This window comes from Natator depressus, chromosome 14, assembly GCF_965152275.1.
Source record: "Natator depressus isolate rNatDep1 chromosome 14, rNatDep2.hap1, whole genome shotgun sequence".
NCBI lineage: Eukaryota > Metazoa > Chordata > Testudines > Cheloniidae > Natator > Natator depressus.
This window is the reverse complement of record NC_134247.1, coordinates 14,071,542-14,097,580: the sequence shown is the minus strand read 5'-3', so window position 1 is coordinate 14,097,580 and position 26,039 is coordinate 14,071,542. Positions and strand designations below refer to the sequence as shown.

Below are 26,039 nucleotides of genomic sequence, written 5' to 3'. Positions count from 1 at the left end.
GTCTGGCCCCAAAGTTGAATCTAAGTCAGGTCACGTGACTCTTCGGCCAATTAATGCCAGCTTAGCCGTCTCCAGTAAAGGAGGCGTCCAACCTCATTATCCCATCTGTAAACACCGATGACCTGTTCTTGGGTCATCTCCCTCTCTGGCTTTCAGAAGTCAAGGGCAAAACCAGGTCCACTGAATATTCGTTACCCCTCCATCGCAGAAGCACCCAAATGGAAAAGGATCTGTTCCATCCTCTATTGTTAGTGCACTAGATTCCTGGGCTTACAAAGAACTGCCATCACTCACCAGGTCACCTGCATGAGCGAGACTGGCACAGCAGCTGCGTAGATCGCTAGGTCCCCATAGAGGTAGATGATTATACAGAAGTAAAACAAGTTGACCCCCACTGTAAGAAAAGGAAACGTATTAATAGGAGGGCTAGGGCCAGGTGGGTCCTTGAACTCTGCTCCTAAAGGAGTCAGCGGTTCACATCACCTCCTTGCCAGGGGGTTTTATTATTATTTTATTTTCTCCATCAATTTATGTATTTATTTGGTGATAAATTTCATGCAGGTGAGAGGTGCCAAGCTAGCTGCACTGGAGGCTGGAATCTTCTGCCCACAGGAGATGTACAGCATAGGCAGAAGCAATACAAGCTTCCTCCCAAAGCCCTGTCAAGAATCAAAGTTTACCTCTGGCCCATTAAATCCCTGGCCTCTTCACTAAGATGGCCCACAAGGGAGAATAGTGACAATTGTGATGATGGCTCTGGTGCCATAGACACCCGCTTGCTAGAAAGTGGACTGAGTACAACCAACTCCTTTCACATAAGCTACATGTCAGGTGGTGAAGGCCCTCTGACATGGGACAGATATAAGCCAGCAACCTGAAGGTAAAAGGTGCCCTATTCAGGTAAGAACACGCAAGCCCATTCAGTTCTCTCTCCATTCTCCCCCACTCTTTAAATAAACTTATTCACTAGTGCCAGTGGCACAATTCCTGTGTGGAAATTGTCTCACTTGAAAGTGAGACGTGCCAAGGGACTGGTGAAGTTGAAATGCATTGATGCAACACATCATTGAGGTAGTTTAAAGAAGACTGAAGGCATGGAATACTCTGAATACCTACTCATTGCAGAATGGTCCTTTAGCATTGCCCTGACTTGAAGCTCTGCACCTACAAAGCTCCTGAACTCCTCAAGAGCTTAGCCATGAGGTTTTAGTCATGCAGAGCTCCCAAGTTCTGCAGGGCTGAAGCTAAGCTTCTTTGGAAGGCTCCTGCCGAGTTTATAAACTTTGAGCTTAGTTTCAACCCTGTGGAGCGTGAAAACTAATTCTGCAGCACTTTTGATGATGTTAAATCTGAGTTTTACAAAAGTTTCACACTTTCTCCCCTGCCCACAAAGCCCTTCATCACAACCAGGTTTTACCCGTTCTGCATTCAGCCGGAAGGAGGAAGATGAAATAGAGAACCTCTGCAACAAAGCTAGTTTTATGCACTTAAAAAAACTAAAAAGTATTAAAAAAAAGTATAAAAGTATAAAAAAGTATAAAAACTTTTTTTTTTTAATACTTTTTTTATACTTAAAAAGCTGTTTCTCATACATGTTCTGTAGCTATGGGAGGTTAGTTTTTCTTTTGGCAAAGTTTGAAAAATGAGGTCCTTCTCTTGGAAAAGTCTCTCTCCTCCCCCTCTCCCAATGTCATATTTAGTAAAGGGGAACTGCAGGTGCTCAGCCCCTCTGCAAAAGAGTCAGACCACTAATTCTAGAAACTCCCAATTTATTTTTGTTTTTTTTCCCAGTTGTCCTCACCCAGAACTAGAGCCTTGGGGTATTTTTAAGATGGTCACATAGGGATAGTCACTGTGCAACTTTGAAAACCATCAGATTCCAGGAGCAGGGGGAAGGACAGTTAAAAAAAAATAGTTAACCCTTTAGACAGAGCTGCTATTCCAAGATCTGAGTTTTTAAAGATCAGTTTCCAGCCCTTTGTGTTGAAATGAGTCTTTAAAATGTAAAGAGAAGGTTAGGGCTCAAAGTCTGATTTTCCTAATAATCCCTCCACTTCTTCCCCATTCAGTTTGCATCCAGTGTAACTGTCCTAGCGGAGGAAGTGCCAACTCCCGCCTCTGATGACTGCCCATGCAGTAGCTTTTATGCAGTCTTTGTACTTAGTTCAAGAAACGTATGGGAATAAAGCGTTAAGAAGTTGGTGAACTTGAAACCCCAGATCCTTGAAAGTCTGACTTGCTGATCTCTGGGATGCAAGCAGGCACCATCCTTTGTTCCTTTTGGTGCTCTGTGTTGCACTCAGGCAGCTCAGTTCAAAGAACATGCAGCGTTCCCAGCTTGACTTTCTAATCAGTGAAGTACAGGCAAGAGGTTCCCCCATCTTCTCTGACTGCAGGTGGACTTCAGTGTCAGTTCTGTTTATAAACTGCCACCAACCCTCCCTGATCAATACTTTCATTACTGGACACAAAACGGGAAGATCAATGACTTCCTGTGAGGACGGAGAATGATGAATGTGCACAGAATCCATTATTATGATAAATGACACCCGATCCCTGGCAGAGAGAGCTCAACATTGTGACCAGAGAGAGACATGCTTCAGAGCAGGCTCCTTTAAAAAGAAATTGGTGGGGGCCCTTTATTTTTCCTTGCAGCCCAAACAAGTCAGCACCATTCAGAAAACAGATGAAGAATCAGAGGTGGAAGATTTATCTCCAGCTTAACTCCGAGGTTTGCAGATTCACATCCCGTCAGATTGTTAAACCAGTCAAGGGAAACGAGCAGAGAGCTCGTTAGCAACAACAGGGTTTTTCCTTTTAACAGGCCAATGAGTCTCATTGGTAGGAATCTGTGACAAAACCCCTCTCCCCCCTTCTCTCCAATGGCCATAGAGCCCCCCAACACCTCATGTCTGCCTGTGCGACACAGCATCTCGATCCAAGCAAACATCAGAGACAGTTGATAATGGTACATCGTGGAGGCTAATGCTTTGAGCTAGTATTTTCAAACTCCAGCTTCTGACAGCCTAGATTTCTCATTCCCTAACCAATATCCAACTGATCACTGCACAAACCCCTCATTCAGGGCCCTTTGATCTCTGTGGAGCCTTTCAAATGACTGGTGTGCTACGACAGTCTACAGAGAGGCATGTTTAACTTGGCTCTTCTCTGATATCTTAGGTTTGAGCTTTTGTAGTAAAAACAGTGGGGCACCTTTGAACGGGAGCTGAGCAATAGTAAAGACCAGGCTATTACTTCTGACCAGGGAGGGAAAGCAGCAAATAGATTCATAGATACTAAGGTCAGAAGGGACCATTATGATCATCTAGTCTGACCTCCTGCACAACGCAGGCCACAGAATTTCACCCACCCACTCCTGCCAAAAAGCTCTCACCTATGCCTGAGCTATTGAAGTCCTCAAATCGTGGTTTAAAGACTTCAAGGAGCAGAGAATCCTCCAGTTAGTGACCCGTGCCCCATGCTACAGAGGAAGGCGAAAACCCTCCAGGACCTCTTCCAATCTGCCCTGGAGGAAAATTCCTTCCCGACCCCAAATATGGCCATCAGCTAAACCCTGAGCATATGGGCAAGATTCACCAGCCAGATACTACAGAAAATTCTTTCCTGAGTAACTCAGATCCTACCCCATCTAACATTCCATCACAGGCCATTAGGCCTGTTTACCATGAATATTTAATTACCAAAACCATGTTATCCCATCACACCATCTCCTCCATAAACTTATCTAGTTTAATCTTAAAGCCAGATAGATCTTTTGCCCCCACTGCTTCCCTTGGAAGGCTATTCCAAAACTTCACTCCTCCGATGGTTAGAAACCTTCGTCTAATTTCAAGTCTAAACTTCCTGGTGGCCAGTTTATATCCATTTGTTCTTGTTCTCACATTGGTACTGAGCTTAAATAATTCCTCTCCCTCTCCGGTATTTATCCCTCTGATATATTTATAGAGAACAATCATATCTCCCCTTAACCTTCTTTTAGTTAGGCTAAACAAGCCAAGCTCCTTGAGTCTCCTTTCATAAGACAAGTTTTCCATTCCTCAGATCATCCTAGTAGCCCTTCTCTGTACCCGAGTCACAGCTCCCCCCGGAACAGCTAACTAGGTCGATCTCCTGTCTTATCTGGAAGTCACAGTGTTTTCATGCTGTGTTCCATGGCAGCACCACCTGACTTCCTGAAAGAGCTCTCATCCCAACATCATCAGGACCCTAAATATTTCTGGAAGGGGATCCCTAGCATCTAACTCTGATAACTCAAACTAAAAATAAAACTTTAAGATGGGGGATTAAATGTAAAGTATTAGGCAAGTAATACAGTATTGTGAGGAAATTTACATGTAGATTTTCTTACTCGGGTTAGAAGAGAAGCACATGTACTCCCAGCACCCTCTACTGGGAGACATTGCCTCTAACATCAATGATTAAAGCTTGAGATCAGCTGCAGCCTCCTAGAACATAGTCTCCCTTATAAACCCCACTCTCCAGTACTAGGTATTGTAGTCACCACCATTTCCTCTCCAATTCACCTGAAGAGGTTTTGCTAGCGATTTGAAATTTGTGCATGCACTGGCTGACCTGTTGCCCCCTTTCTGCAACATCCCCTTAATCTAGCAGGCTACACCTGCCGATATAGACGAGGATCCAAAACAGTACTGCTAGGCAACACTTACACAGCATTCTTCATCTTCAAAGTGCTTTACAAATATTAATCCCCAGACAACTACTGTGAGGTAGGTAAGTAATAGCCTTGTTTTGCAGATGGGGAAACAGCCACAAGCGAAGAGACTTGCCCCAAGGTGCAGCAAATCAGTATCAGAGCTGGGATTAGAAGCTCCAGGCCTAGGCTTAGACCACACTGCTCCTCCGCCACCATTAGAGTGGAGGCACTTAGAGCTCTAAGGTGGGAATGTCAAAATAGCTAAGTGAGCTAGGAGCACAAGACCTGCTGAAAGGATTCCCATGCACTTTCAGTGAGACTTGTGCTTGCAAATGACACTGGTGCTTTTGAAAACGTTCCCCACCCCAGATCCTGATTCTCCATGGAACGCAATGGAGTTACATTAGCATAAAACTGGTGTAATGCCGTGGAAAACGCAGCCCACTGCGTGCTAAGAAAAATACCGGTGAACAAAGGAACGTGCCATTCACAAGACATTTGACTGCAAGAGACCAAAACTGTACACCATGGCATGTGTCTGATTGCAGAGCCAGAAAACATGGGATTTCTTTACAAACACACTATGCTCTGAGTGTCATCTCTCTCGTTGTCTATGGCTTGTATCTCTATAGTGTGAGATTAATATAGCTTTATATTGCAGCTACCTTTGTAGGGTTTTCTTATTTCATTCTAGTTATAGATGTTTTTTATTATATGACAGAAAACACATTTAATACGAAGACAAGATGCCTGCATCCATCAGGTGTGCACAGAGGACCCATTCAGACTGAAGCTCAGGATTAGAGAAGCCCTAGAGGTCACTTACCCAGCCACAGTCAAGTGCTCTCAGAAATGCTCCTCACTGACCTCCTTCCTTCAGACTGAAGCTAACTGATTGGGGAAATGTTTGGTGTGCTGCATCTTAACAGTGTCAGGAAGGTGAGAGCAGACACTTCCTGGCTCTGCTGCTGTGGACCACGTTTGCAGAGGATACAGAGAGAGGAGGTGAGCACTCAATGCATGGAGAGTCAGGGTCAGAGCAGTCATGCTGGGCAGAAGCAAGTGTTATTCCTACAATCTTTATACTCACGTGCTAAGGGAAATCTGCCCATTTTGCTTCAGGACTTTTTTGGCTAAACCTACTACAGCCCCTCTGCCCTCCCTGACCTAGATTCTGGCGTAGTTCCCTTGGCTGGGTTGGAAATGAGTCCATAACATCGCATTCTCTGCAACTGCAGTGGAGGATAGTCAGTAACAAAAATCCTACAAAAAGGTGTTTGGGGATGGGGGCATGTTTGGCTGGAACTGTCAAGTCCTCAGAATCAGGAGGTTTAGAGGGAACCCAGAATTCACAGCAGCAGCTGCTTCCACCACCACGTTACAAGTGCACAGGTTTAAGGAACAACGACACCTACTACCCTATTCAGGAAGATCTTTGGGAACCCTTGAGAAAGTGAGATAGTTACCTTTATTGAAGAACATAGAGGCCATCTGACCCATCTCCACCCTCTCAGTGATTTCAAAGATATTGGGTGAGCCACGTCTCTCTGCAAGTTGGAAACAAGAAAGTTCCACTCACTCTTCTTGATTAGCCCAAAGGAAGGACAGGCACCATCTGGGAACATCCCATCTATCCTGGTAACACCATCCAGGATACATACACCCCCTGCCATGCAGTCCCCACACCGTTTATAGCTTTTCAGAGGAAGACATTTATGCCTCGGTGACCAGATGCAATTGTTCTAGGTAAAAGGGGAAAGAAAAAGCCTCTTCTGTTTGGAAGCAACAGAGTAAAACTAGCTTCATCCACTAGTCCATCTTGAAAGCCATAATGGCATGAACTAGAAGAGAGCTCGTGAGATGTGGGCATGTGGAATTCATCTGTCACTAAGGGCTTGTCTATTCCAAAATAACTGTTCTTTAATAACTCCATGAGTGGATACTCTTATTATAGATTAAGAATGTCTTGTTCCTGTTTAGCTTAATCCATTTTCATGGAGCTATTCAGGAATGGCTATGGTGCTTTAAATTCATACCCTATCTCAATCCAAATTAACTTTCAAGTGTAGACAAGCCCTCAGGGTGAAAGGTGGAGGAGAAAAGTCTTACTCCACTTACAAGAGGGCAGTTGTAAAGGGTTTGGTTCCCACAGAAGTGGGAAAAGCCTTTCGTTCCCTATTAGAGAGCAAGTAGCAGCAAAAGTTGGATACTTACGAACTGACAGGATAGGCCGTGTCTCTGATCGTTCATAGCCATCTGGGAGGAGAATATCACTGTCAGAGACCCCAGAGGAAGAATCTTCATCATCGTCTTCCTAGAAGGTAGGAAAATAAGTGCAGCTGCCTAGGGTCTGCTCTGTGATGTGGGCTACCTGAGGCACAGCTTGTGGCAACAGTACAAGGAGGCAGAAACAAGCCAATGAAAAACCCTCAGTTCCATGTGCTCATGGTGAAAAAGAGAGGGGGACTGGAAGGCACAGACCGGTGAGCACATGGGGAGATGGCAGGAAACCATATTTTCTGGTCTTGGAATGTGGGGAGGGCACTCTCAGGAAGGAGGACAACACTGGCAGGGCATTAGGAGGTTAATGACAAAGTGAGCTACTCTCTTTCCATGTGGGACATATACACAAGAGCAGAATGTCCATTCAGTAAAATCATAAAGACACTAGCAAGCTTGATGCAATGAGTTTGTAGATTTGGTGTCCAGATGCACAGTGTGGGCACCAGATTACATTTTCTTAAAAACCCAAACCTTTGCATTTCCCTAACTAGGCAGAGCAGGAAAACCCACTCCACAACTCCACCCCACCTTCCTACTGATCACGATTAAAGTCTGACCAAAAAATTATGCCTTGTACTGCATCATGAAGGCCACTAAACCCAGGAGCTGACAAACCCAGCGAAGGAGTAAATTCTACAGTCAGGACAAAGGCCAGAGAGAATGCCCAGCAGGAGTCCCTGGGTTACAACCCCAATGACTGATAACAAGAGCATTCCAGCTAGATCAACAGTGCCCTGTAGTGGCTGGATCTCACAATTTAAGGATTTATAGATCTTAACACACCTTGAATGATGGATTGCTCTCCCCAACTCCTCTAAAGAGCATCTCAGGCCAAAACCAGCAGCATGAAATTGGGAGACATATGGGCAGTGTCGGGGATTTTTAAAGCAGGAAAAGAAAATCCTGGGTTTTATGAGCAATAACACAGAGAACGACCACATTTTATATGAAGACGTTAAGTACAGTGGAAATTTATTCCTTTATTAGACTTACTAATGAGGGGAGGCAGAGCCAGAACTGTAATCTGAGGAGAGCCTTTAGGGACTGAAGAATGATAGAGATTGGAAAATAAAAAGCCACGACACAAACCTTGTGCTTTTCCATTCTCTTCCAACGCAACTGGGCATTAGCAGCGGCCATGGCCTCCATCACAAACGTTGTAGTCATGTAACTAGAAGGGAAATTAAATTTAGCAATTACTAATAGCTAACAAGGACAGCAGAATAGATCACTGCAAATTACTTTGACTGGGCTTTCCGAGGGAGACAGGCTCTTCATAGCTCTGGTACATGTTGCAGCCTCCACACTGTTGCCGAATCAAGAATGAAGCAGTGCAGAGGCGATTTTCTTGGGTTTGGGGATTCTTACATTTCTTATGTGAAGTTAGTGTTGGTGAGATGCTGGACTGACAGCTCTGGGGAATGAAGCATCTTTTGTATGGAACAGAGAACAATGCAGACAGTTGCAAAGCAAGATTCTGCACTATCCTGCTAGTACCTGGGACCGTATTTAGAGGCAAGAGTCTCCGCGGCGCATTCAGTCCTGGGACTCTGATGAGATTGCCCCAGGGGTGTCAACTGGGATGCTGTTCTGCTAAGAGCTGGACTGAGACAGAGTTTAACAACTCAAATGTCATAACCTAGAAGTTCTCACGCAGTAGTGAAAACAATGGCACAGAGCCCTAAGCATCAAAGTTTGGAAGTTTTGGACTCCTTAGATCCACAGGCAGGATTGAATCCTGACAGAGCTGACCCAGTCCTTTGCCTTTATGACTCAGATGAATGAAGTATTGTGTAGTTCACTGTGTGAAGGGTCTTTCGGGTGAGACCTTATAAACCAGAGTCCTATCCGTTACGTGTAGCCCCTAAAGATCTCCTAGTATGTTTTGTAAGGGTAGGGGTTTGTCCCAGCACCCTTCACCAGCATTCCCCTCTTTCTCTTTTTGTACAGGGAGTTCTACCTCAGTTTGCTGCTGTCCTTCAACCCAGAGACGGTTTCATTTCAGTTGTGCTGTGTAGGCACACAGTATGATGCAATTTGGGATGAAAGGCACCACACAGATGTAAAATATTCATAAGAGTACTTCCTTATTACTGTTTCGTAAGAGTAGAAACAGGCAAGAATATGTTTTTTCTTTTGTAAACTAAAAACCTGGAGACAGTTATGGTTGCTTCATGGTATATTATCACATCCATGAGAAGATCTCATTTGCTGTTTGTAATTATTTTTGTTTAAGCATTTGGGCCTGGTAGACCCATTAGTCTCAACCAAAATGCTTGTGTAAAAACGTGTTAAAACATCACAATAAAACCACAGTTAGGTGCAAATATCAGTAAATAAAAGGAGCCTCTTATTTCTAGGACTATGTCAGAGGTGCTCAAACTTTGATCAACCAAAAACACAGGAAATTTGTCAGGAGCATGAAGCCTGCAACTAATTTGCATAAACGGAGCAGGCATCTGCCTATATCTCCAGTACAGGTGTGTCCCACAGATTACATGCTACCTCACTGCAACGGGGGTAGGCTTCTTAGAGGAAGATGGAGCATTGCATGGTAGGGTTTGTAATCCCAAGTCAGTTTCCCCATCTGTAAAGTGGGAATAATGCATACTCCCTGTCCTCACAGTACTGTTGTGAGGCTTAATCTTTTGGTAGCTGTAAAACACTGCAAGACCCTCAGAAGGAAGGTGTTACTGAAGGGCAATGGTTTATTATTGTTGTAGATTTCAGAGCAGCAAGCAAATTAGGACGTACACCACCAATTTTGCCAGTGACTGTAGAAGAAGCCGTCTAAGGAGTTAAATAACGAGAGGGAACTTTTTTTAACCCAATGCCAAGGAGACGGCTAGAATCACTCACCCATCCGAGGTCTCAGTTCACCACTACAATCTGCTTTGCCGCTTTCAGGAATGGACTGTCATTGTCTCAGCTAAATGACCATTTTAAGGTTTCTTTCCCCTCTGCTTTTTTTTTTTTTTTTAAAAGTAAAACAAAAATCAATCTTATTTAAGGTTCAAAAACAGTTTTACTGCTTCACAAACTGAATTCATTTATCAAGTTCAAATGAGAAATTAGGTTTGCTAGGATAAACGTACAGCAGCCCCCTCCTGGACGCCACATAATGATTGCCCATGTAGACTCTCACTGCACTGAAAGTTCTCTAGAGGTTATTAGGGAGTCAGAAGCGTGAACACAGGAATGTAAGCAACAGGGCAACTAGGCTCACAAAGCACTTCGCACCAGTGCGCGACATTTCAAGTTTGGCACAAGAGCATCATGGACGAGCCAGCAAGATTTGCACCTCCTGCTGGCACTAAGATATGAACTGAGGAAGAACCAGAGCAGACGGTAGGGAGCTCCGTACATGGGCTTCATTATTTGGAAATAAGGTATTTAAAAATGGATTGCATCTGAATCCAACAGTCACTCGTACTTCCAGAATTTATGTCTGTCAATAATAATTAACCAGACTTTTATAGAGCGTTTCTTTCACAGATTTATTGCAGTTTACAAATATTAAGCCTCAACACACCTGGGGTTTACAAAAATAATTTCATTCACCACTGAAATGCAGTTTCCTCTTGAGTGAAACATGGACTCTGTTTAATAGCCAAATAGTACAGGACAGGAAAAAGTTGTATCCAATCGAAACTGCAGAAGGAATTTAGATTGGCAAATGGAGGTACCCATAACAGAATTTGGCCAGGATACCAGGATTAAAATCCCAATACTCTTACAAAAGTGAGAGGGGACCTTTCATGAGCACCAGTGATCCAGACAAGGCTTTACATCTCATCAGAAAGATGACACCATCAACTACTGGAGTCTCCAGGTTGAATGTGTAGATCACACAACTATAGCAACAGCCCTTAGCTCCACCTCCTGTGCTGCAACTGCTGCACCAGTGCAGAGGAAACCAAGCTGAAGTCTGGTCAGCTTCAAGTTAGCCTCAGGGTTTCCAAGATCCCAGACTGGTGAAGGGGAGAAATGAGGCAGGCATAGTTTTACAGGAAGTTACTTCCTCCTGTACTCCTGGTCGCAGATGGGAGATTACACCATCTGCGAGTGGCTGAATCACTACCGAACTGCGCTCCTCTGCAGCTCTATTCAGGCATCAGCTTAAATTGCTCGTGTCCAAGACCAGCCATGGGGCAGATGGGTTTGAAGGACGCAGGTGATCTTTTAATTATTCTAATGTCTTCTCACTGCAACATACCTAAAAGGTTATGGTCCCTACACAGAAGGGATTGACATATATGGAATTTATAATCTGAGTCAATCCAGTCCAGATTCAGTTCAGTTCTAGAGCCAGAACATGCTGATTCTGAAGACGGAGCAAAATTTGAAAATTCCATTTGTCTGTGGTGAATAAGTAGCCTTCCCTGTTGAGCATGGGTGCGAAAGACTGTGAAGTTAACCTTCCAAATGTAAGTCAGTGCAGAGCTGCCTCCCCAAATCTGCAGGCAGACAGAGCTCCAGTGCCCCTTGCTCAGAACCCTGCTAGGAGCCAGAGTGAAATTGACATGACATGTCAGTTTCACGGCCGCCATTCAAAATGCAGTCAGCAGAAGTGAAATTGTCAGGAATCACATCAACTTTGTGTTGCTACTGGTGACTGGGAAAGATATCACTAGCAAAGAGACAAGCATTGGAGTTATCCCTGGGGGAGGACGACGACCCCAAAAAAGAGGCTGGTGGAAGGGTACAGTAGTGAAGCTCATGCTTCAAGGTTTCAGCTGGCCACCTGCAGGGGTCTGGAGGGGGTTTCCCTGCCCAACATATTCTGGAAGCCTCAGGGATAGCCATGGCTGGAGATGGGAGATTGGGTGTAGCGGGCCAGAGCTCTGATGTGACATGGAGCATTCTCTCTCTCAGGTACTTTGGCTGCCTGGTTCCTGCTCAAATGCTCAGGTCTAACTGATCGCCATATGTGGGGCTGGGGAGGTATTTTCCCCTGGTCAGATTGGCAGTGAGCTTGGAGGTTTTTCCACTTTCCTCTGCAGTATGTGGGTGTGTGTCACTTGCCAGGATCATCATTTTCCTGCCGGGGGGGAGGGGAAGAGGTTGGACACTACTGCACCTCAGTCTCTCCTTGTCTCTGCCTGGGTTGGACACTGCTGCACCTCAGTCTCTCCTTGTCTCTGCCTGTAGCACATAATAGACTAGTCTCCCATGGGCTGTAATGCTGCGGTCTAATTTAAATGGCTGGGATTAGAATGCGAGTGCTGGGTGGCATTGGTGGCCAGTGATACACAGGAGGTCAGAACAGATGATCTGGTGGTCCCTTCTGGCCTTAAACTTTATGAAGACCCTCTGCCATGCAGCAGCCAGAAGGCTCTAGAGTGGGCAGTGGAGACAAAGTACACTCCCTTCTACCAGCTAGAGGAGATGTAGCTCCACATTGCAGACATCCATTAGCCAGAAAGTTGATATTAAAACTACAGCCTCTAAACAGGATCCAGGTGCAGCACAATTGTGAAATCCCAGCAGCTGGGTGGCAGAGTGGCTGGGCTTCTCACCAGCATGCTGCCCCCAATTTCTAGCATGTAGCCCTTAGAATAAAACCAAGCCACACTCCCAGCATGCTGAAGACAGGCAAAGAGAGACACCAAAATCCTACCTCATGAAGCCCAGGAACATTATGAGAATGAGGCTGACGAGCCAGCCAGCGGTAGCAAAGGCCTTCGGCATGGTTAGGGCTCCCGTCCCAACGATAAGGTTGAACATGTAAACCAGGCCAACCTGCAATCATCCAGATAATCAGCATTAGATAATGCAGCAGCCCTGGGGATCAGCTAAGATAACTCACTGACATGGCAGGTTGTGTGTGGGGAATGTGATCTGTATGTATGTCTAGGAAGGATAAGCACAAGGTAAAAGTACATACAATAGGAGGGGAACACTCTGAGAGTCAGAAAGGTTGTGCAGTGGATTAGTGCACTAGCACAGCACAGGTCAGGATTGATGTTCCCCGCCAGATTTGTCCTATTTACAATTTATGGAATGTTAAAAAAAAAAGAAAAGAAAAATCAATGGAATCTTTAATAGACATCTGAAGTCTATTTAATAGACAATAGAAGTCTGCACTCCTGCCTGCACTATGCCTGGTTGAGGCCAGAATGATCCTACCTGATTTTCATGAAATTCATTTCATTATTTTATTTTTTAAATTAAAGGAAATTTGTTATCCAGGCAGTAAATTCCTATCAACAGCTAGGGAGAGAAGGCACCTTCCAGCCACCCTGGGGAGAGTCAGGCACTGAGACTGTGGGGCTACACACGAGTCTCACAGGCTCCAGGGATTAAATCTTTGCTGACGAGCATAAATGCAAGAGGCACCATCACTACACACAGGCTGCCCTAGTGAAGTCAGTGTTTAACCTGAAACTGAAGGTCTGGAGCTGAAATAGCCTCAAGCACTAGACACTTTCCACTTCCATTGTCCTACCACCATTCTTTGTAAAGTATGGCTGAGCCAGCAAAACCAGATCTGCTGACCAAAGGAGACTGGCCTCCAAGCATCTTGTGACCTATACTGTTGAACAATACTTGTGGTTGGAAGCCCTCAGCTTGGTGCACATAATTCTCTCACTCAGCATCTTTGTGCTTGGAAGCCCAGAGACAGAGGGGCCCTTTGCAACAAGAGAGAATGGACTGTGTCATGATGTGGTCCACTCATGTTTCCTCAGAATCAAGCAATTCCTTTATCACAAGCAGTTTTAATCAAAGTGCAGCTGAGGCCTAATCTAAACACAAAGTTGCACTGGTTTAACTAAAGATGCAATTTTAAACTGATTTAGTTAAAATGGTGAAACTTTGTGTGTGAATATCCTTCAATTGATTTAACCTGTCTTAAATCAATATAAGGGCGTTCACACAGGGATTTGCATTGGTTTAATGTAGACAAGTCCTGAGAGTTGTAAACTGGTCAAAGTGACTGCCAGATTGAAGGCAAGGAAATAATTTTCCTCCATGCTACATGACTGAGGAGTTCTGCCTTTTTCCTCTGAGACACTGAGCAGGGATCGTAGAAATGGTGGGCAATTCCTCCACAACCTACTTCCTTCCACTGTACAAGGACTGGTCTATCCCATTTCCTGTTTCACTGTTTCTGTTCTAAATTGTCCCCACTTCAGTCACATGTAGTGCTTAGGGTCACCACAATGCAAGTGGTGGAAAAGAAACAGATCCCACCTGCTGTGCTAAAGGAAGAAGGTGAAGACTGAAAAGGAGTACTTGTGGCACCTTAGAGACTAACCAATTTATTTGAGCATGAGCTTTCGTGAGCTACAGCTCACTTCATCGGATGCATCCGATGCTGTAGCTCACGAAAGCTCATGCTCAAATAAATTGGTTAGTCTCTAAGGTGCCACAAGTACTCCTTTTCTTTTTGCGAATACAGACTAACACGGCTGTTACTCTGAAACCGGTGAAGACTGAGCAAAGGGAGGGGACTCTGCCCTCCCATTCTTAATGCAAACATGGTATGGGACACACCCTGAGAGTCTCCCCACTTCCTTATAAACCATGAGAATTTTTGTGTAAATGAGGCAGAAACCCACATGTAGTGCTTGGCGTGGCCAGAGATCATAGGAGCCAAGCTTGGAGACATCATACAAAACACAACGCAAAGCCTTTTTTGCTAAGCTCACAACGAGACACTACACCTTTTCGTTGTTCAAACATGAACATCAGCTGATCCCCCAAAGGACTAAAACGCAGCCTTCTCTGTTTGCAGAGAGGCTCATGTCACTCAGGTGGCAGGCTCCCATTTCCTGCTTACATCCCCTTGTGTTCAGAGTGCCCAGGGGTCTGACTCACTTTGCAATGAAGGACTCGGACAGAAACCCAGGTGATTTTTCTTGGCTTTGGTTGAACAGATGCCAAGACTGGCATCATGTTACTGTCCTCAGACTCTGGGGTAGAGATAGCCCAGCATCCTCAGAGGAAATGAGATAGCTACAGTTCCCTAGAACTCAGACTCCAGGAATTTCTGCAACACTAATATTTTGAATTATGCATGCAGTCAGAAAAGCAACTAAAAACATCCCAGGATTCCATATTCCCCCTCCATGGGGAAGATCAAATTGGGTTGGCTTACTAGTCAAAAGATGATTTTGCCAATGTCAGTACTGGAAATTCACTTAAAATAAAGAAATCAAAACCCATTAAGAAGAGAGCAGATTTCCTTCTCAACATAAGTCCTGAAAGCTTTAGTACTGGTTCACCGAAGTGTTTCTGCTCTTGGCAAGTCACAAAATACTGGACCTTGAAAGTGAGCGTGACAACTACTTTATTAGTAGTTTGTTTTTTTTTAAATGTTGACTATGAAAAAATGTCAATAGTTTCAAGAAAAACATTTAAAAAGGTACTTCTGCACCAATTCCCTATTCTAGCAATGTCTGAGACGTTCACGCTATTAGTGAAGTTAAAAAAAAGTGACTACTTCATATTCTCTCACATAATATTTTCTCCACCTAACTGAGCCAACTGGAATCTCTTGAACATGAAAATGCTTAAGACCACAAGACTATGCAAAAGCACAAGACAACAAAAATTATCAAAAAACTGTAATCAAGCAGGAAGTGCTTCAAATCAGGTTTTTCTGATTACTGTGTTGCTGCCCTGCCCCCTTCACTTTTCAGTTCTGGCCTGCTTTTAGCTGCCAATACTCTTATGAGCATAATGCCCCGTTCTACCCTCAGCTTTTGAGGGTTCCTAGACTCGAGATGAATGTTTTTAGCATTTGAAAGCTGAGATTCCTGGATCTCAGGTGGTGGAAAACATTCGTTCTATCTTTAATGGTTCTTGAGATAACCATTAAGATCGCTTCAGAAATGAAGCTATGGGGAAGTAATATGTGACAATTTTATTATCTGATATTTTGTGAACCCCCATTAGATATAAAAAAAAAAAAAATCAGCATTCCCAATGGTGTACAGAACTAAATGCTAGCATTGTGGGTTCATGAAATATCTGATCTTAAAATGGTCACTAGTGCCCCAGGCTAGCCAGGCATTTTTAATAAGCAGGAGTTAATACAGCAAATCCCACACTTCAGACTCGTATTTTAGATTCCTGAGCTATGCTCTGCCATTTATATCATCACCATAATAAATCAAGAAATCCAAATTTAACTACTAATTTTGAGATTATGCATAAGAAAGAATAGACTCTAGCTTATGCTCACAGAGCTGTATTGTCTTTGCAGGGCCCAGGTTGAAGAGAAGTCAAGTCTAGTGTTCTGAGCACAAGGCTGAGAGGCAGAAATACCTGAGGTTCTAATCCCTCTAGTAGTGACTGTCACTTTACTTCAATGCCTCAGTTTCCCCATCTGTAAAATGGATATTATACTTACCTACCTCATAAAGGATGCTGTGAGGACTGATCATTTGGGACATCCCATTGAAAAAAATCACCTCTGTCTGAATTTTTTTTATTTATCATTGTTACAATTAATATGTGAAATGACTAACAAACAGATCAGAGGAAACAAGGTTTGCCCCCTTAAGCTTTCAATTTGTTTTCTTTTTATATTTGACAATGCTTTGTAGATAGGTGCAGCTGTGTGGGATGCTGAAATTCACTATTTGTGCAAGTCTTTCACATGAGATCAGGGGAGAGAAGGAAAACCTTGTTTTAAAAATGTGGAAGTAAAACCATAAAAATGGGCAAGAGGGCTCACGGGCAAGTGTAGTATCAAACTACTTGTAACTCATTTTTTCAAATCGATTAAGTATCAGGTTGACGGTGTCCCTTTAAGGTTTGTAGAGTAACTGGCGATATAAAACAATACGCAAATACTACGCATTATAACTGATTATTTAAAACTAGTTTGTATCAGTGAACAGATGCATCTCAAAAGACACATGGACCAGAGACAGGCAGTAAGGTGATGCCATTTTCACATTCACATTTCTGACCATACATACAGGTGAAAAAAGGACCAAGCCAAACTTAACATATAAAGTCTGAAAGATAGGATGAAAGTTCTCGAAGCTAACTCACTACACTCTAGATACTTGGGTCCCTTTCAAACTCTGAAGTGGCCCTTGTTGTGGTGTAATTCAAACCACGATCTCTTGGGCAACAAGCTAAACATGTTCTACTGCCCTTACCCTAATATCTTCTAGCATTCCTTGCAACTTTGACACCGATTACTGTGTTCACCGGGAACCAGGAAGATAAGTAACAACATACCCTGAGAATAAGCAGGGTTGTGAAGAGAAGACACTGAACTAACAGCAGTGGTACATCCCAATGGTAATACTCACGTAAGGAGAGTACAGCTCCCCTGTGTCGGTAATGCCACCCGCCATGTTTGAGGATAGAGGGGCCTGGAACGGAGAAGCAGGTCTCTTCTGTCTCTGCTACGTCTGGCCTAAAGAGACAACACGTCCATAGTTATCATTATCAGCAGCTGCTCACGATGCCACTGAAAGACCGATGGACAACAATGGGCAACCCATTACTGTAACCAGAGAAAGATTTGAGCAGAATTGCAATTGGGACGCTGTCCTGCCCTGGGATATGAGCACACCTCCAGATGTCCCATCCTCCAACACACTGTCCTGACACCTCCGTTCAAAATCCTTAACGTTTGTGCACTTTGTCAAGACAGTAATCAGATAGCCCTACTCTTTTTCCCTGCACATCAGATACTTACCAGTTACCAACTGCAAGAAGCCGGCAGTGCAAGAGAGGAGCAGATCATTCCATAACTGCCCTGTTCTGTACACTCCCCCAGAAGCTCTAGTATGGGCAATCGTTGGAGACAGGATACTAGGCTAGATGGACTATCTGTCTGACCTATTATGGCAGCTCTTATGGAACGTACCAACCTTTCTGAAGTGGCCATCAAACCAGGGATTTCCACTAACCCACTCAGTAGGAAAACCATGATTCTATAAAAGGATGATCTAATCATACTATCACCCAAATAATAATCGATATGCTTTAGAAATATACTGCCATCACAAGTTATTCTGCAGATTGCTACAATAAAAAACACCCAACAACCCCAATCTCTCCCCATATACTTTCCAAAAAACAGCCAGCCAACATTCTGAATGTAGAAACAGAACACATTGAATTATACATACCTAGGCCTCCAAAATAAAAGCATTTGGGGAACTTCACAACAGCAATAAAAGTGTCTGAAAAAAAGCCCTCTGAAGAATTTATAAGCCGTTAAAGAATTACAATTTTCCAATAGAATCACAACTCCAGTTACTTGAGAACTTAATCTAACTCATCCTGCTATATAGGAGAAACGGTTCTGGCCCTGTCTTATCAAATAACTACACCAGCTGGCACAAATTATCAGTACAAACTCCCTCCTAGTCCACACACAGAAGAATATTCAACTTCTGGCACCACCTCAATCACAACAATAAACATCTCCACAGCAGAGTAGTAGAGGATGAAAAGCTAAAATCAGCTAGGAAATAGAACCCACTCCTAGATCACAATCCTGTTCTGGACAAGACAATATTAATCTCCAGTTCAATGGAGCAAACAACCCCACACAAGACAGTGATGCTAAAAACACTACAGCAAAGCCTAAAACAGATCAAAACCAAGAGAGACTGCTACCGAAGCATGCCCAGAATTATCATGCTAGCAGACACCTCATCATAGAAAAATGTGCAAATCTAAGGCAGACTCCCCAAACGCCTAGTGACAATAAATTAGAGGTGGGAACAAGGAGAGACAAAGCAAAGAGGAAACCCACGTGACACAGACTGATTTGGAGACACAGTCTACTTCCTTGTTCAAAATATAACCTGAGGGGCGGAGAACATGAAAGGGAAACATCCCACTGACAAACATCTACTCAGCAGAGAGACCCCCCACCCCTTATATCCCACCCCAGTGACCACATGTTCCATTCCACCCCCAACCCTCCAGACTTCCACAGGAGACCTCCCACTCCAGAGCCCCCCCAATACCCAACCCCCACACCCCACCCCAGAGCCCCCCGACATCCCACCCCACTTCCCAACCCCGCAGCTCCCCCCCACTGCCCGAGCTGCACACCTCCCACCCCACTTCCCCACATCCCACCCCACTTCCCAACCCCCCAGCTCCCACCTCAACTCCCCCACATCCCACCCCACTTCCCAACCCCCCAGCTCCCACCCCAGGGCCCCCCCACTGCCCGAGCCCCCCACCTCCCACCCCAAAGCCCCTACAACACCAAAGCCCCCAGCTTCCACCCCAGAGTCCCCACACTGCCCGAGCCCCCCCACATCCCACCCTAGAGCCCCTACAATACCCAATACCCACCTCCCACCCCAGAGCCCCCCCACATCCCACCCCACTTCCCAACCCCCCAGCTCCCACCCCAGAGTCCCCCCACTGCCCGAGCCCCCCACCTCCCACTCCAGAGCCCCCACAATACCCAACTCCCACCTCCCAAGCCCAGAGCCCCCCCACATCCCACTCCAACTCCTCCAGCGCCCATCTCAGAGCCCCCCCACCTCCCACCCCAAAGCCCCCACAACACCAAAGCCCCCAGCTTCCACCCCACTGCCCAGCTCCCACCCCAGGGCCCCCGCACTGCCCAACCCCCCACATGTCACCCCAGAGCCCCATCTCTCAAACCCACTCCATACCGCGTCCCTGCCCCACAGGCAGCTAGCTCCTCCCGTACCTGCGCTCCCAAGGACCCGGCCAGCACACCCGAGACACCACTCTCATCCCGTGGAACGTACAGAGCATGCGCAGACTCACCGCGCAGCGGTAAGACCCTCCGCACGCGTAACGAGGCCAACCCTAGCCCCTGCTCTGCCGATTGGATGCGCTGGATCACGTGCGGGAGGGCGGGGCCGTCCGGCTGCGCTCGACTCGGTGGCACCCGTAGGACTGCAGCGGAGTCGTTTCTGCGCATGCGCTCTAGGTGAGGCACTATACCGGACCGCAGCGGGTCGGACCAAGACAAGAGGTGCCTTGTAGCCCCGGGACCGTATGGGCTGGAGAGACCCCGCTCCCTGCTGCGGCTAGATATCCCCCCCCCCGGGCTGGGCGCTCCCCCATGGCCCCCCACCCGGGGCTGGGTGTCCCCCTCCATTGCCTCCCATCCGCAGCCCACGGGGGGCCGGCTATCCCACCTGGGGCTGGGCGAGAGAGGGGCTGGATGCCACCCCGGCTTCTTCCCCCCCTCCACGTCCCCTTCCCCCCCCCCACCTGGGGCTGGATGCCACCCCGGCTTCTTCCCCCCCACCTCCCCTGCCCCCCCCCGGGCTGGGCGAGAGAGGGGCTGGATGCCACCCCGGCTCCTTCCCACCCATATCCCCTCCCCCCACCTGGGGCTGGGCGCCACCCCGGCTCCTTCCCACCCATATCCCCTCCCCCCACCTGGGGCTGGGCGAGAGAGGGGCTGGATGCCACCCCGACTCCTTCCCCCCCACCTCCCCTGCCCCCCCCCGGGCTGGGCGAGAGAGGGGCTGGGCGCCACCCCGGCTCCTTCCCACCCATATCCCCTCCCCCCACCTGGGGCTGGGCGCCACCCCGGCTCCTTCCCACCCATATCCCCTCCCCCCACCTGGGGCTGGGCGAGAGAGGGGCTAGATGCCACCCCAGCTCCTTCCCCCCCACCTCCCCTCCCCCCCTCTCGCCCCCCACCTGGGGCTGGGCGAGAGAGGGGCTGGATGCCACGCCGACTCCTTCCCACCCACCTCCCCTCCCCTCCCCTCCCCCCCCCCGGGGCGAGAGAGGAGCTGGATGCCACCCCGACTCCTTCCCCCCCCCCCCCCACCTGGGACTGGGCGAGAGAGGGGCTGGATGCCGCCCCGGCTCCTTCCCACCCACCTCCCCTCCCCCCCCCCCACCTGGGGCTGGGTGAGAGAGGAGCTGGATGCCACCCCGGACTCCTTCCCACCCACCTGCCCCCCCACACCCGGGCCTGAGCCTGAGAAGGGCTGGATGTCACCCCGGACTCCTTCCCACCCACCTCCCTTCCCCCACCTGGGGCTGGATGTCACCCCAGACTCTTTCCCACCCACCTCCCCACCCCCACCCAGGCCTGAGCCTGAGAAGGGCTGGATGCCACCCTGATTCCTTCCCGCCCACCTCCCTACCCTCCCCCTCCCCCCCCCCGCGTGGGGAGGGACTGGATGCTGCCCATTTCCTCCCCCCTCCTTTCTGGGGCTGGAGAATGATGGATCTGTGTCCCTCACTGCTTGTATGTGACGCAGTGGTGTGGGGGCAAATGGCTGCTCAGTGCTGACCCGTCAGACTAGGGCCAGTTTTGGTGTGAGGCTCGTCTCTTGCATTTTCTCATCACCTCTTACAGGTGTCACTTAGCCAGTATCTCCTTTGCTGAAAAGACCAGGATAAAACCCATTAGGGGAGCAGAAAAATGTGTGTTGGGGGCGGGGGGGAGAGTTTGTAAGGAAGTAAAAAAACAAAACAAAAAAAAAGTTGGGGCCCATTATTTAAAGGGGTCTCAGTGAGAAAGTGAAATTCATTATAGTTACTCAGTTTCAAAGAACAGATGTTGATGGTGTACTTTTCCCTTGGCATCTTTGAAGACTTCAGTAAGTTACTTTCTGTCTCTCTTTCAGGTTGGAGACTATGAAGATTAACCAGAACACAGTTTTACAGGGGAAAAAGGTGACCCTGGTACCATACACCTCTGCTCATGTATCCCGGTATGTAGCTTATACCACCTCTGACATCTGTTTCTATTTTTAAAGTTCAACTTTATTTTTTAAGGGAATTTAGCACTCATGGAAGGCTCTGGGTTACCAGCCCTGGGGGCTGAAATGATCTCTTTGTCTGTGTAAGTGGCACAGCACAAGCAGCAGCAATGCCTATGTTGGCTTGCCCATATTCCTTGCTTCTGCTCCGGAGCAGCCACCTCTAGGTGTGAGATGGCAGCTCAAGGTCCTTGATCCCTCCCCTGAGACTGTCATCAAAGGTGGACAGCAAATGTCAGTGGTGATATTTGTTTATCCATGTGGACACTTGTCCAGTTAGAAGTGAGCTGGGCCCACCAGCTCATTTCACGTTGGCCACCAGTCATCAGAACTGCTGCTGTTTCAGTGCTCGCTATAACTTTTTCCAAATTGCTTGTGAACAGTGAAACTTCAACTCATAAAAGCTGACCTGGTCTCTGAAGAATTTAAATGTTAAGCCATGAGTTGGTAAACTGCAGACTTGGATGATTGCAGTCTCAGTGCAAAACAGACTCAAGTGAGGTGTTACACACCCCTATACTAGTCCCTTCATTTGTGTGCCTGGGTGAAGGAGTGTGTGTACTGATGCCTGTGTTATTTCAGAAGTTACGTGAGCCTTGCAGCCCCTGGCCAATAGGGCATCTATAGCAACTTGTAGTTTTCTGAATAGGTTCATGGTAGGGGGACAGTCTGACCCTTAAAGATTTCAGTGGAACACAACAGGTGATGTTCTAAATAGGTCTGCATTCCGTTTGTGGCACTCTCCATCAGGTACCACGAGTGGATGAAATCGGAGGAGCTACAGCGACTGACCGCATCTGAGCCACTGAGCCTGGAGCAGGAGTATGAGATGCAGCGCAGCTGGCAGGAGGATGCAGATAGTGAGGTGTTTGAATGTTTTGCAGGAGTGGAAAGGTGTAGTGAACGCTTCCGCCTCACTATTGTTCGGAATCACAGCTAGCTCTGAGTTTCTGGCAGGTGTGATTCTACAAGGCTGTACTGTAAGGTGTGCGAGCCATTATAGCAGGGCAGTAGCCCCCCTAGAGTTAAGGGTGAGACTAGCTTACTATTTAACTTCCAGTTTTGTTCTAAATGCTCTAAAATCCACATGCTTAATCCGATTGTCTTGAAAATTGCTGTGTCTCAGGGGGGTGGGGAGTAGGGTTAGTGGTTCAAATTTGGGGTCATTTAAGGAGTAGGTTCTCAGGATATAACCCTCCCTCCCTTAAAAATTACGTAACCAACATTTCTGGGTCTCACTGTCATCACTGGAACCTCTGAAAACCAGAGGTTAACCCTTGTCTTGGTCAGTAGTGACAGCGCATACTGATAGAAGACATACTGAAAGGAGCTGAGGGATAGACTAGGTGACTCAACAGGTTGTTTCAGTCTCTTATGTTCACATTCAAGGTTCTTTGCCTGAATTTACTGTAAAAGGCGATGAAGTGGGGAAAGCTAATCCACATTAATTTTATATATTGCATCAAGTTAAAGTATTTGTGTGAGCCCTGGGTCCATGCAAACTGAAACCAGCATAGATTTTCTAGGGTGCTGCTGGTAGTGGCAGTTGTGATAAGCATGCCTGTCTGGCCCAGAGCCCTGATTACTGGTTCATACAGGCCATTAATACAGGCAGGATGTTGCTTCTCTCCCCATTGTCCATCTTTAATGTCATACTTCAGTAATTTGTCAATGATTCTTAAACATGCCCTGTGAGTTCTGCTGCTGTCTCACTTTCCCCAGAATGCACGTTTATTGTACTGGAGACCGAGAGGTGGTCTGGGCAAGCAGGTACCGAGGAGGACTGCATGGTGGGGGACGTGAACCTGTTCCTCACAGATATGGAAGATCCAACAGTGGGAGAGATAGAAGTCATGATTGCAGGTACATTAAGCACAGCCCCAGGCTGCTAATGCCACTATCACCCTAATGCCACCCTCTGCCCTGCAATAGCTGTTAGGTACGAAAGCATGCAGCTGGCTTCAGGGGGATTCTGACAACTCTCCTCATCAGATAGTGGTAGCATTGGCTACAGCTAGATGGAAAGTAGGCAGATAACATACAAGCTTCCTATGCTCGGGGCTCTACCAGTGCAATTCAGTCCTTATCTGCAACCCGCTTTCTGCTAGTCCAGCACATGACTGAGTTACAAGGTTTGTGTTATATAGATGGACACCAACGTCTGTTCTTGTCTCTTTTAGAGCCCAGCTGCCGTGGCCGAGGGTTTGGCAAGGAGACAACTCTGATTATGATGTTTTATGGTGAGGATGGAAGTGATGTGATGGGGCACACGTGCTCCCGTTGGCTGCTCTGCATATGTAGAGAGGATGGTGGATATATACACCAGCCCCCATATTTAAGGAGCATGGGAATCTTGCTAGTCTGCAGTTATGACATCATAACATTGCATTGAGATACATGTGTGCAGCTAGGGGTTCTTATCTCTCTTTCTCGCTTCTCCTGTAGGAGTAACAAAGCTGGGAATTACCAAATTTGAGGCTAAGGTTGGACAGGAAAATGAAGCTAGTATCTGCATGTTCAAAAAGCTTAATTTTAAGGAGGTGAGGTACCAGCCTGATCAGGAGAGCCTCCCCTTTTGAAGCAGCATTTAGCTAAGGCCTGAGATCAATCTGGGTTGTTCTTACCTTGTATATAGGTTGCCGTGAACAGGATCTTCCAGGAGGTGACATTGAGACTGGATGTGAATGAGCAGCAGAAACAGTGGCTCCTGGAGCAAACTAACCACGTGGAGGAGAAAAACTATAGTGTGTTGAACCTACAGACTCGTGCCTCTGAGACCTGACATCTCTTCCAGAGGCAAGCAGTCCACACCCCTGCTAAGTCTCCAGGGAGGAAGGGTTTGACAACATTACTGAGTGCAAGTATGGAAAACATCTTGGGACCAAGAGTGAATCAAATGACAAACTGATTTGTTATTACTCCACATACCTGGTGTACCACCTGTGAAATGCTGATCTTCCACAGCAAACGCGACAGAGCATCTACAGCGGCATTCCTTTGCAATAGTGCCTGGAAGCTGGGATGGATGAACCGATGCTAACAGGTTAAGCATAGAAGTACACCTTGGCTGGGAATGGCCCTTTTAGTTACAAAGCTCCCTCTGCCCTGTTCTAGGAAGGGACTGTCTACACCTCCAGGGCCTATAAACATCAGTGAATTGGCCAGCAATGCTGTCAGTCTATGGATGAGCAGAGTAGACTGGGTTCCTAGCTAAAACCCCACCATCCGTAGCAGAGTTCCTAGTGTCACAAATGGAGTCTGAGCCACAGGAGACTCTGGCCTGCTTTGTCACATGAACCGACACATACAATGCGACTTAACATGATCTAGTAGGCAAAATAGCTCAGTTGCCATCCGTGGCTGGTAAAGTGGTGGTTACAAGATTAAAAAATAAAAATAAAGTCAGTGGATCTGCTAGACAAGTTGTTACTATTCCAGGTACTGCAGGCACCAGGGTTTCCCCTCTTGGCTTTGTGCTTAATCTTGGTGTGCCACCATTGGCAGCTGCCCCACCATCCACTTGTGCATATTCTAGGCCGTTGTGTAGCTCATCACAGCTCTTGGCTAGTGTGAGCACAGCTTAATGGGAGAGGCCGGTACAACTAAGATCTGAGAGGGGTTGAGTGCCTCTCCCATTGAAGTGAATTTGTGTCGTGGGTACTTCATAAAGGACACCTGGCTGACTTCCCTCGAGCCAGCCATGGTAAACTACAACATTTCTAAAAGGTTAGGAACTAACGTGCTAAACTGCCAGCATGTAAAGAGAGCAATCAAAGAGGATGGAATCAGAGTACTAAATTACCTCTGTGCATCAGACTTCAGCAGACGATGATTTTTGATTGGTAGAAATACCTGTCTCAGTGCTACTTGGTACAGGTACTGAAAAAGGGCCATCGCTGTGACAGGGTATCCATAAAAAGATGAGTGAGAAAATTAAATTGCACAGAGGATGTAAAGAATAAAGCAGCTGATCTGCTACTATGCTTATTTAAAACCATCTACATTACAAGACAACCAGAGAATGGCTAACCCAGAACCCAGCCTTTAAGGAAGCAATAAATAAAACCAGTGGAACTGACTGCTGCAAGGTGGTGTTGACACCTCTTAAGTCTCCAAACCAGGATTAGTGCTCAGGTGAACAAGAACGTGCATTCTGATACCATAGTAGTCACTACTGGATCCAGTCGGCCCACCTTGATTATCACTACAAAAGGTCCCTGTCCCCCTCCCCCGCTCTCCTGCTGGTAATAGCTCACCTTTCCTGATCACTCTTGTTACAGTGTGTATGGTAACACCCATTGTTTCATGTTCTCTGTGTATATAAAATCTCCTCACGATATTTTCCACTGTATGTGTCCGATGAAGTGAGCTGTAGCTCA

General features: G+C 46.6%; 2 protein-coding genes across 4 annotated transcripts in view; one reads left to right on the top strand and one right to left on the bottom strand.

Annotated features, from left to right (window-relative positions):
- Positions 1–19,704, bottom strand: part of TMEM104 (transmembrane protein 104) — a 62,390-nt gene extending 42,686 nt beyond the window's left edge. Inside the window, exons 1-7 of the mRNA XM_074971102.1 lie at positions 19,614–19,704; positions 17,233–17,339; positions 12,579–12,700; positions 8,048–8,129; positions 6,890–6,989; positions 6,142–6,222; positions 295–394 (exon numbers count right to left, since the gene is read on the bottom strand). Of these exons, the coding sequence (XP_074827203.1) occupies positions 295–394; positions 6,142–6,222; positions 6,890–6,989; positions 8,048–8,129; positions 12,579–12,700; positions 17,233–17,277 (530 nt within the window). The 5' untranslated portion in view covers positions 17,278–17,339; positions 19,614–19,704. The remainder of the gene's footprint in view (positions 1–294; positions 395–6,141; positions 6,223–6,889; positions 6,990–8,047; positions 8,130–12,578; positions 12,701–17,232; positions 17,340–19,613) is intronic.
- An 88-nt stretch (positions 19,705–19,792) lies between these two features.
- On the top strand, positions 19,793–26,039 carry NAT9 (N-acetyltransferase 9). Of its 3 annotated transcripts, none has more exons than XM_074972098.1 (7): positions 19,793–19,859; positions 21,526–21,612; positions 22,411–22,520; positions 23,383–23,523; positions 23,841–23,900; positions 24,106–24,200; positions 24,296–26,029. In XM_074972098.1, exons 1-7 carry the CDS (start codon positions 19,849–19,851, stop codon positions 24,440–24,442), a joined length of 651 nt encoding a protein of 216 aa, XP_074828199.1. In that variant the 5' UTR covers positions 19,793–19,848; the 3' UTR covers positions 24,443–26,029. The 3 variants fall into 3 exon arrangements, with proteins under 3 accessions (XP_074828199.1, XP_074828200.1, XP_074828201.1); XM_074972099.1 differs by having other exon boundaries at positions 19,833–19,904; XM_074972100.1 differs by lacking the exons at positions 19,793–19,859; positions 21,526–21,612 and having other exon boundaries at positions 22,484–22,617; positions 24,296–26,039.

Bases quoted from the DNA above. Each gene is read 5' to 3' on its own strand.
- NAT9 (XM_074972098.1), top strand. The intron at 22,521-23,382 runs GTGAGGTGTTTG...CACTTTCCCCAG, and splicing joins CTGGCAGGAGGATGCAGATA to AATGCACGTTTATTGTACTG. The intron at 24,201-24,295 runs GTGAGGTACCAG...CCTTGTATATAG, and splicing joins AAAAGCTTAATTTTAAGGAG to GTTGCCGTGAACAGGATCTT.